The sequence below is a fragment of the Electrona antarctica genome (assembly GCF_951216825.1).
Source record: "Electrona antarctica genome assembly, chromosome: 7".
Taxonomy (NCBI): Eukaryota; Metazoa; Chordata; class Actinopteri; order Myctophiformes; family Myctophidae; genus Electrona; species Electrona antarctica.
The window spans coordinates 32,399,515-32,411,628 of NC_136812.1; the positions used below are offsets into that span (position 1 = coordinate 32,399,515).

At 44.2% G+C, this 12,114-nt stretch overlaps 2 protein-coding genes across 3 annotated transcripts in view; one reads left to right on the forward strand and one right to left on the reverse strand.

The window, feature by feature from the left end:
- The window catches only part of podn (podocan), a 163,762-nt gene that overhangs the window by 68,586 nt on the left and 83,062 nt on the right, over positions 1 to 12,114 (reverse strand). The window lies entirely within an intron of this gene.
- gpx7 (glutathione peroxidase 7) lies at positions 5,055 to 11,006 on the forward strand. Its single transcript, XM_079505920.1, has 3 exons — positions 5,055 to 5,321; positions 8,634 to 8,895; positions 10,385 to 11,006. The coding sequence occupies exons 1-3, from the start codon at positions 5,187 to 5,189 to the stop codon at positions 10,546 to 10,548; spliced, it is 561 nt and encodes a 186-aa protein (XP_079362046.1). The 5' UTR covers positions 5,055 to 5,186; the 3' UTR covers positions 10,549 to 11,006.

A 12,114-nucleotide genomic window follows, 5' to 3' on the forward strand; every position in this document is an offset into this window, starting at 1 on the left:
TCGTTCACAGGGAAAAGAACTATGATTACAAACTTTATACAACTAAGTAAGCAGAAATAAAAGTTTGTAGTCTCGGGCTACTGATGTGGCTATGCAACTGATTGTCACTTGGCAGAAGAACAACATTGTGGGTGCTATGATCATGCTGAAGTGTGCAGGGCCAGCTGTTGTCTGCTGATTGTTGAGGACACTAACTTGCCCCCTGATTGCCCTCTCAGTATTAAAGAAAGGAGAAGCTTGTTGCCGCCTCTCTTGTACTGGTGATTTCATGTCAGGCGCAAATGGGAAAAGATTATTTAGCATAACTGCAATCAAAATTCATCAGTCAATACTTTTTATAACTCTAATTATAAAGCACTTTCAAAGGTTACGAAGTGCTTTACATAAAACATAAAAGAAATACATTCAATACACTACACCAGCAACAGAAAAACTGAAAACATCGACGTATAATTGCAGAAGCGTTTTGTGGAGGCCGATACATTTGTTTAATATTCTTTATGAAGAATAAAAGCCTCTATTCAATTCAATTTTATTAAAATCACAGCAAGTTGTCTCATGACACTTTACATGTAGAGCAGAGACCCGACATTGCCAAGCCCTATGCAAGCATATGTTTGCAACAGTGGTAACGTAAAAACACCCCTAACTGGTAGAAACTTCAGGCAGACCCAGGCTCTAGGGTGGGCAGCCATCTGCCTCGACCGTGTCGGGGGGAAAGAGAGGAGAAACAAAGAAAGGGATAAAATATTGCTTTGGTTATACAGTTACAGAACAACTGTCTATTTCTCTGTCTCTGTCCCTGTGCAGCAAACTGCAAAGAATTCGAGCAATCAGACAAATACTATCAAAATATGAAGACATTAAACATTTTAAGTAGCAAATTCCATTGATTTTCATGGTTTGCACTTTGCAGTTGCCCGTGTCCATTTTCTCCAAATGCAAAATTAATTAAAAGAAAATTATTTTTTTCAAGTAATAGAGACTAGAGCCACAAATGATCGTTTCTTTTCTGCGGAGCTCCCTTTTCTAGTTACTTTTAAAGTCGACTGGATTACGAGTAAAATGTTGTTGCATAGGCAACATATTTTCCCTAGTTTATATCAGGAATTAAGTTCCCTGTGCAGACAGAAATTGTTTTACCATCAGTCAGGAATTGGGATAAGATTGTAAGCCATGGCCGTAGCCGTCTGGGCACCTTGGCTGGTGATCCTGTCTGGCAGTGTGCCGCGGGTTCGACTCCCGATCCCGACGGTTTTTGCTGCGTGTCCCTGAAAAATAGCCCTGATGTTGGGCTAGTTGGTGTCAAGGTGATGTATGTTTGCTCAGCAGTTGCTGATGTCTGCTCAGGAGGTTTGAGTGTTTACTCAGACCGAAAACAAATTAGAGGGAACATTGCCGCGGACCACCGCACCAACCTCTGCAGGGACCCCCCTTATATTAAACACACATCTATACGAAAGCTGCTGGTTATTATTCATATTGAATCAATTCTTGAATTGAATTGATTGAATATAAGGGGGGTCCCTGCGGAAGTTGGTGCGGTGGTCCGCGGCAATGTTCCCTCTAATTTGTTTTCGGTCTGAGTAAACACTCAAACCTCCTGAGCAGACATCAGCAACTGCTGAGCAAACATACATCACCTTGACACCAACTAGCCCAACATGAGAGAATGCGAAGTGAGCGTATCGATCGATGTAATATGATGTTTAGATTGTAACCAAGTGTTATTTGTGTTTCTTTTCTCCCGATTGATTAATGGCAATTAATGGTAATTGACTGAATGATAACGTAGATTTAAAACCACATAATTAGTGATACACTTATCACTGAACTAAGTCTGAAAGTCATCAAGAAGCTAAGCTTTACCATGATCTGGGACAGTTTAGAGTGAGAAATGATAGTAAACTCTGCCGACAGAGCAGGATAGAACCAGACCAATAGGACAGAGCTCCAGGGTGCTGAATTCATCTTGTGTTGGGGGAAGTGTGAACAGAACGTGTGAATGTATGATTGTAAGTGTTTATGATTAATATGAATTAATAAAAACCCTATAAAATGCACGTTTGAGTTCATCAAATATAAGCTATTATTGGTACATTTAGTTCACCCTGTGCGTGTTAGTCTCTAAACTCTGCCTACTTGCATGGGCTGGTCGGAGCCCCGGCATAACATCGCCAAATAACCGAACAATGGAAGAGGGCAGACATTCTCAAAGCATAAACTCAACACACACGCTGCGCGAGAAGAGACCCCTCCGCTCCGCCTGCCTCTCTCTCCTGAAAGCCATAGCTGCAAGCACGCACACACACACACCGTCTCCACACCATAGCGCAAAACTTTCTTAAGCTGCGCACTTCTTAAGCTGCGCGCAGCTTAAAGCTTGAGTTTTTAGACAGCTGGTGGATGGAAATTAAGCTCCACCTCCGCGGAAGACTTGAGCGGAGGAGAGCGTTTCCGGGAATCTGGCCGTCGCGCAAGTATTCGGCGGAGGTGGAGCTTAATTTCCATCCACCAGCTGTCTAAAAACTCAAGCTTTAAGCAGCGCGCAGCCGAGAACGTGCGCAGCTCTTTTGACCGTGTGGCAGCACCTACAGGCTGTCAACATTAGCTTTAGCAGGCATTAGCCGCTGCCACACTATCGAAAGAGCTGCGCACGTTCTCGGCTGCGCGCAGCTTAAAGCTTGAGTTTTTAGACAGCTGGTGGATGGAAAAGAAGCTCCACCTCCGCCGACTTTTTGCGCGACGGCCAGATTCCCGGAAACGCTCTCCTCTGCGCAAAAAGTCCGCGGAGGTGGAGCTTCTTTTCCATCCACCAGCTGTCTAAAAACTCAGAATTTAAGCTGCGCGCAGCTTAAGAAGTGCGCAGCTTAAGACCGTTTTGCGCTAAGGTGTGGAGACGGTGTGTACGCCTGGAAGCCACCGCCCACTGTGATCTCTCCTCAGGAGGAGAGAAACAGCGGAGGAGGAGGAGGAATTGTCGCCTCACGATTTCGCTTATTCCTTCTAAATCTCTGTATATAACATATAGCTAACTCATCGAAACTCTTAGTTACATCAATATTGTTCTTCGCCAATAGTTGGTTTGTGCCAAAGTATTACGATTATAGCGTTCGCATTGGCCAATTCCATTGCCACGCACATTCACAGCCATTTCCCATCGCGGTGGTTTGACCCAGAGCCAACTCATAGAAGAGTTACGACATTGAGGGGGCAGAAACCGAGCGCTCGAGCGCTGTTCATGCAGGCTGAACTGAACAGTTTCGGGAGACAAACACAGCAGTTACTTTTGCACCATGCTAATAGGTGCTGCCACACGGTCAAAAGAGCTGCGCACGTTCTCGGCTGCGCGCTGCTTAAAGCTTGAGTTTTTAGACAGCTGGTGGATGGAAATTAAGCTCCACCTCCGCCGAATACTTGCGCGACGGCCAGATTCCCGGAAACGCTCTCCTCCGCTCAAGTCTTCCGCGGAGGTGGAGCTTCTTTTCCATCCACCAGCTGTCTAAAAACTCAGAATTTAAACTGCGCGCAGCTTAAGAAGTGCGCAGCTTAAGAATGTTTTGCGCTATGGTGTGGAGACGGTGTATCACCGTCTCCACACCATAGCGCAAAACATTCCATTTCCATCCACCAGCTGTCTAAAAACTCAAGCTTTAAGCAGCGCGCAGCCGAGAACGTGCGCAGCTCTTTTGACCGTGTGGCAGCACCTTGAAGCAGTGTGGATCTAGTGTTGCAAGTTTCCCATCCTAATATAGACCTGCCGATTCTTCGAATCAGCTGGTAAAAAGTCAACCAAAGAACAAGATTCCTTTACAGGATCTCCTCACTGGTCAACAAAAACACCTTGAAGACCTTAACAGGAGCCCTCGTACAAGGTTTCTTTGACTATGCATGCACCTCCTGGTACCACAGCACCTCAAAGGCCCTTAAAACTAGGCTCCAGACTTCCCAAAACAAACTGGTCAGGCTCCTACTTGACCTCACCCCCCGAACCCACCTCACCCCTGCCCACTTTGACAGGCTGAAATGGCTTAGGGTCGACGACAGAGTACAGCATCTTGCAATGGGTCTGGTCCACAAGATTCGATACACCACCAAGATACCCATGTACCTGTCTAGATACTTCCTTAATGTTAACGAAGTCCACACCCACAACACCAGAGGGAGTGCAACGAACCATGTACAACCCAGATTCGGCACAAACAAGGGACTAAATTCTTTTCGCTCCTATGCCACCAAAATGTGGAACGCCCTACCAACAGTCATTAAGACATGCAAATCCCTTGACTCCTTCAAAACCGCTCTCAAAGGGCACCTACGGACGGCTGCAATTCGAAACTGGCCCCCGTAAAAATCTGAATCCCCCGCCCACCCCTTTTTCCCCTCACTGTATATGTTTATTTTCCCTTTTTACCTCCTTTATGAGGAATTCCTGTTCTGTTCTTTGACTATAAAGTGTCTATTTGTACGTCTCTAAATGTTTTGATGAATTGAACAAGGTGGACCCTCTTGTAAACAAGTGTAATGCTTAATTGGGTTGTCCACTCACAGTTAACAGTCTTTGTATTGAGTTTGTGCTTTAAATGTACTGTAATTCTGCAAACTGTTAATACATATTATATTATATCAAAGATTTGCTAGCTTAGATTTGCCAAAAAGACACTGGCGTTAACGGCTCAGCAAATCAGCACCGTGTCCCTGACTCGGAAGGCGCAACAACACAAGTTATGGAAAATATTATAATGTAGTACTATAATGAGTAGAAAATAAGCGTGTGAAATGCCAATTGTGGCGTACGTGGTGCGTGGTAAATGGTTAAATTGCGTAACTCTCACTCCCAAATTGTGAGACTTGGCAGCCTGAATAACATTGAGGTGCCCTCTCTTCTGGTCACTGGTCTGATTAAACGCACGCACGCACGCACGCACGCACGCACGCACACACACACACACACACACACACGCACACACACACACACACACACACACACACACACACACACACCGGTTTTAGATCATCATAGGGGACAAGCTCCTCCCTCACCAAGGGCACAAGTCTGCCTGGCTGACTGCTGTGCTGCTGCAATGGTTAAACTTATCATCCGGCGAAGGGAGTTAGGTACAGTCCGACGCGTCGTGGAACACCACTGTGCACAGAAGTTTGACTACTTCTACTTGGCTTGAACAATGCTTCTCGGGACATTCATCGCCGTGTTAATAACGTTATTCAACCTCATCGAGACAAAACAGAAAGATCTTTACACTTTCAAAGTTGTTAACAGCAGAGGGAAATTGGTGTCCCTGGAAAAATACCGGGGTTCGGTAAGTTTGGGGTTCGTCTGCAGCTGACTTGTTGGGACAGTCGACGTGGTGCAAACATCGTTTTTTGTTGTTGCATGTCTGACTACCTTTGCATGCAAACCTGATGGACTTTGGTCTATTGGACGAGAGGATTTATTTTGTCTGGAAAACAAAGTTTTGCAAAAAAATCTTAGTCTGCCACGATCCATCCTTCCTGCAGCCTATGCTAGTCTACGTGGCAACAGGCCTGCAGATCCAGTGTGAGTGGCTCGCCCATCAAGTGTGATTGGCTTTGTTACCAATACACCATAATACATATATTGACAATAAACCAGTTACATGAAAAACTAACATCATGCACCTATAACATTATTTGTTTGTTTTTGGCAATACGTCCTAAATGTCTAAATGAGACTGTTATAGGCTACATTTAGACTTTGCATAAACAGTCACATTATAATGTACTATCATGTACAATAGGTTACACTTGTGATTACTTCATCATGGCACTATATAATGGGATCCCTAAAATTAATTAGTGGCCTACACTGCCTAGTGCCTACTTATTTTTTCTTATGAGCATGCACAAATGTGGATGTTTTACTAATCAGCTGATTCGTACTCACCTTAATTATTTGCGTTTTCTGCATGTACAGGTCCTCTTCACTAACCTTTATAACACAAAATGCTGAGAAAGCAAGACATTTTACAATGCCTGTTGAGTGTCACTATATGTTTTAAGTCACATGTTAGAAATGCTTGCAATTGACCCATATAATAATAATAATGATATATAAACTTTATAAATAATTTCTTATAGCAAAGTTACACAGTTCTTTTTCAACAATATTTGAAATGAAAAAGGTGGCAAAAAAAGCGCATACAAATTCTCTTGACATTGAATAAATTACAAATACAATAACATACAACACTTTTCCAACATTGTGCCCAAAAGCAGTGATGAAGAAGAGTCTGTAAAGATGATGATCTGGTATCTGAAATTTCAAATTTGGAATGATCAATAGAACCACTGGTCTACACACCAATGTATTTGCTAAATGTTGCTTGTTGCATGTACTAGAGCCTCTAATATATGAACAGGAATTATGTACATTGTGGGTAATGTGATATAATAGATCACATTGATTGATTCGGAGGGAATTGTTAACGGATGATCTTGGTAAGTTGGGTTTAACTTGGGCACAAAATTAATGTTATTATATAAGATAGATATAGATAGATATCTGTCATTAACTGTTATTGTGTTACTTTTACGTATTGTAAATATGTAAAAGTCCTAAATAAAACCGGGTTTCAACTTTCACTCCCTCCCATCTTATATTGCATCCCATTTTGCCCCTAGATAGGGATATAACAATATCTGTATTGACTAGTATAGTAACTAGTCAAATCAATACAGATATTGACTCCTGGAGCCCCTTAATCGGGTCTAATGAACCATTCAGCCTTGTATCTCTCACCTGGTCTACTGCTTCTCACTGCCTGGAACTTCCTTTTTTCCCTCAAACTGATTTTTCTCAATAAAAGCCGCAGGCTACGAGAGCTTTTATTGTTATTCTTCTGGTTTGAGGGAATGGAAGTTCCAGATGATGGTTCCTGCCTGATAACTACAAAACGATGACTACAACATGACGTAACAATATCATCCACTCCAGACCGGTTCACACGACAATTTTGTAGAGATCAGGCTTTCCTCCGAGGTGGAAAGCCTGGTGACGCGAGGTTACACTGTTTCTGTTACCACCTCAGCACGTCAGCAGTACTCACAAAATGTGTGCTGAATTTTACCTGCTTTCATCCTCAACATTCATACATACATAAGCCTCACAATTATTACATAATGTAATTAAAAATATGTTTCATTTGTTATAGCTGTCCTGTGAACCTTTAGTTTACGAAGGCTAAAAGCCAAACAAATATATGTTATGTTAAACTTTAAGACATTAGCGAACAATTAGCTTATTGAAAGATGGACTTCTTAGGACATCAGACAGAAACTTCTCATAAACTTGCATGCTCTCCAAGAGTATGGGCTTTTGCGTCATGACGTAGTGCGTAGCTCCTCCCCTCCGGGGTACTAGTGCGCACACTTGGTCACTGATCGCCATTCGTTTTTTCTTCTGCTTAGATTGAACAACTTCAAGCTCGATCACTGACGACAGATTGCTGTTCCTCAGATAGTCTCAAAAAGAGTTTCCGACTACTTGGACCGCGAGGCGAGAACTGCAAGATCTCAGTGAAACTACACTCAGTTACGAGTAAGTTATTTGATCTTGTCTGATCTTATATTGATATCTCCAGCTAAGGCTGTGAGCTGACTAGACTGCTTCAGGCCTACTAGCCTCCCGGCTGTTGTACCAATGGACAGGCCTAAACCTGTCCCAACAGTTTGACGCGGTTACCCGCTAAAAACAAATCGCCCTCGAATAGCTACTTCCCAGCCATGATAGCCACATTGCTAACAACGCTCAGGTCGTGCACAAATCCTCAGCCTCCTCACCGGGTTAACGGCTAACGACATCGAGGTTGCTCAAAATTCCCCTAGTACTAGCTCCGGCTAACACATCGGAACCACATTAGAGGATCCCCCCCCCCCCCCCCCCTTTTCCAATGGAATGTGGACTCCATCGCTGGCTACTAGCCTAGAGTGATACGATTGTGAGAAAGGCTTTGTTCCCCTGCTAAAAGTCTGCCGTGTGGCTAACGATAGCACGGTTACGTTAGCTCCCCTCCCACTTCCATAACGCAGCACGTTGCCACAACGCGGCTAACCAAGGTTGGCCAGAATTTGTGGACACCACCTTGTTACTAATACAAAGATTAACAGTGGTATCGTGTCCAGCCACCCCCACTCACAGGCCAAGGCCCGAGAGCACTATTGAACCAGCAGGCTACTAACCCGCCGGTCTAAAATAAAAAGAGGCGAGGAAATACACGATACGGTGTATATTCCTGCAGGACAAGGGAGGAAATACACGATACGGTGTATATTCCTGCAGGACAAGGGAGGAAATACACGATACGGTCATGACGCAAAAGCCCAGACTCTTGGAGAGTATGTGAGTTTATGAGAAGTTTCTGTCTGATGTCCTAAGAAGTCCATCTTTCAATAAGCCAATTGTTCGCTAATGTCTGTTTAACCAGGGTTATGTTATAACCTTCAGTTTTATTCATAATGTTCAACTACAGAAACAATTAAATCCTTAATCGTTCGTTATTTGTTGTTTGGTAAGATGACAGTGTTGAGTTTCTTTTATGAAGCCTACTACCCACTGTGTTCTAGCATCATACAAGTCCAACCCATGTTTGCAGGTGTCACTGGTGGTGAATGTGGCCAGTGAATGTGGATTCACTGAGGAGCACTATACTGACCTGCAGCAGCTCCATCGAGACTATGGACCCTACCACTTCAACGTGCTGGCCTTCCCCTGCAACCAGTTTGGCCAGCAAGAGCCTGGGAGTGACAAAGAAATCGACAGCTTTGTTCGCAGGGTATACGGCGTCTCCTTTCCTCTCTTCAGTAAAATCGCTGTGGTTGGATTGGGAGCCAACAATGCCTACAAGTACCTTGCAGGTGAGTGAGTTGGCCAGATTCCCGGAAAAGCTTGCCCCAGCGGCATTCTGCCGCGTGGGTGGAGCCCAGGCTGACACCCCCCCCCCCCCCCTCTCTCTCCTAATTATTATGCAGCGCAGCTGTGCTCGCGCACACACACACACACACACACCGAGTGCCGTTCTATAGCCTCTGACAGAACTGACTCTGCAACAAAAAACAATTTAAATACTGCAGGAGGTTACCACACTAAACAAAGTTGGTTTTGTACAGTGCAGATAATGTAAGTGTTCTTGATTTATTATTATTATGGGTTTGGTTTTTATCACGCAGCGCAAGTCTGCGATAGCCGATCTACAAGCTCACAACCCGTCGCACTGCGAGTAGATCGCTACTGATTGACACTGACAGTGCAGCAGAAAGAGCAGTTAGTTATACAACTACAATTAAGTACTTTTTAGTGTGACGTGTGTGTTCTTGACTTCTTGTTCTTAATGTGGGTTTATCAGAGCGTGAGAAGAAGAGTGAGTGGCTGCTGCGTGCTGTCCGTGCACCAATAAAGCGATGCGCATTCTAGAAATAATGAATAAAAAAAAGGTGTCAGGCTTTGGGCCGGGCCGGGCCTGGGATGAACTCCACGGGCCCGAGCCGGGCCAGGGCCCATATTTTAGGCCCATGCAGGGCTCTAGCACGGTGGCACAGTCGGTAGTGCTGTCGCCTCACAGCTAGAAACTCCTGGGTTCGATTCCCGCTGGGGACGCTGTGGGTGCTGGGGGCGTGTTCTCTCCTCCGCGTCATCAGTGCCCAGACCAGAGGCGGGGGTTGGCGATAGGGCCTTTCTCTGTGGAGTTTGCATGTTCTCCCTGTGTCTCCTAGTCCTAGGGTAGGTACCCTCACAAAAACATGCAGTAATCCTGGTCTCTAAACTACCTCCCCCTGGCCAGCCGGGGCGCCTGATGGAGGGGAAAAGAACTGGTCGGAATAACATGTTCCTTCCACGCACTATGTCCGGCAGGGGAAACTCTCCCCTGTCAGGTGAAAAGAAGCAGCTTGGACTGAGGTCAGTCCGCTGCAGTCCGGACCCAGACTTTATTTTTCTCCCTGGAAATAAAAACGTCTGGGTTTCCGAGGCTAGCAAAAGAGTAGCGCCCAGGATTACATTAGATAATTCACACTGGGTGAAAAAAATGGGTTGCAAAATCGTGGGATAAAAATTATAATAAAAAGAAAACTATTAACATGGATGAAAGTCTGATCTGATTATACTATGTAGATCGTAGTCTTATTAACCACATGAACCCTTCTGGGGTGAACAGTCTGCGAAAATAGATGTTGTGAGCTTGTAGATGGAAAATATGCTATAAAGGGAAAATAGGAGGGAGCAAACTCAGCCTAGTAGCCTATAGACCGGAGGGAAATGGGTCAACAAAGTATATAAGCTTTAAGATGATAAAATATAGGTTAATTGTACCTAATTCTATCTGTGTCTTGTATTTTGCCTCCCTTACAGAGACCTCCGGAAAGGAGCCTGACTGGAACTTCTGGAAGTATCTGATCGATGTTAATGGAATGGTAGTTGATGCTTGGGGGCCGAAAACGTCAGTCACGGAAATCAGGCCCAAGGTTGCTGAATTGGTCCGGCAGATCATCTTAAAGAAGAAAGAAGAGCTTTAACATTATGTTTTGCGATGACTAAATAGTGCACTGTGCTACTCGGTGTTGTGGTTAGAAGAAGAATGCCTAATCAATTAACCACTTTCAACCTGGCATCGCTATTTTGGGCATGTCATTATAGGTGAAAATCTTCAACAAATGTTTGGACATAAAAAAAAGAAAATAGCAGATCTAAACAAATAGTGACAAAGCTATTTTTTCCACATTATTTTAGAAATAGGGTTTAAGTGGTACACTTTCTGTCAATCTTATAATATGATTGAATCAAACTCGCATGAAAACTCACTAAACCTTTTTTTTTTATCTGTCAAATGTTCAGTTTTATTGCAGGCATCTTACTGTACATCATTGTTATCAAATGTTATTACTAGCCTCAAATATCACGTGACTTCTCCTGTGCGTGCTTAGACATGTGGAATACCTTTTTCTTTGATAAATAAACCCTCACTATGATGAGAGCATTATCTCCCTTTTGAATTTATGTTAGAGTTATTAATGGGTGTTGTGTTGAGAGTTATTGTGATATAAATCTCTAAAACAAACGTGGTCTGATGAATAATAATGACAGATGTATGGTCATAGAATACAGATGGTGCCAATCTTTTGGTTTGTTTCTTTGGGGAAAATAAGATGGTGTAGGAGAAGGACTAAGGACGGAGACCTGCACACTGCCACTTGCTGGTTCAAGAGCTTAAAACGTAGCCTGCGTTATTTGTCGGGAAGCGACGCTGCCACAATACGTAGGCTACGTTTATTCAGCTGTATAAATGTGTGTGATCCGATCTAGTGGAGAGGCTACTCACATTAGCTTCGGATATCTATCTGTTAGCTTAGACACTGGACTGCGCCATCTTTATCGCGCACGTGCGTGTGTGTATGTGCACACGCGCTTTCAGTCACTTTAGTCTCCAAATCCCCCTCCCAGGCGGCATTTCTGGTCAAAACAACGCTTATTGCACGGAGCCTAGCGGTCGCAGTAATGGCGCCAGCCTGTACTTCTCCTCGGCTTGTGAAATAATAACAATCAATCCGACAACACACACACACACACCATTAAGCTGACACAACATCCGGTCGCTGTGTTTTGGATCTTCAAAATAAGGTGATATCCTATATTGCTACACTAATTGAAAGGGGGGTCGACCGTTTACATGTCCGCCTTTGTTCGCCTGCTCCTACAAAACCACACTGTGCACAAATCTCTCCATGCACAACACCAACTGCATGCCTGTCCAGACATGACGCACTATGTTGCATCCATGCAGTCATAATTACCGTACCGTACAGTTTGTATTTGCATGAAATTCCATGTTGCGTAACATTTCACTGTGATGCAAATTACATCATATTTTAGGACACTCCCCTTTCCACTGTGCGCACACACACACACACACACAGGGTGCAGCAGTACAGTACAGCCTGGGACAGTATACAGCCTGCTACAGTACAGCATGGTACAGTACACTGGATGGTGTGGCGTGGCGTTAGAGTGAGACCGGCCAAAGAACGGTCAAATTGTAGTGTTAAAGTGCAACGTTTGGGTCATTCGACCTTCAGGCAGTGTGC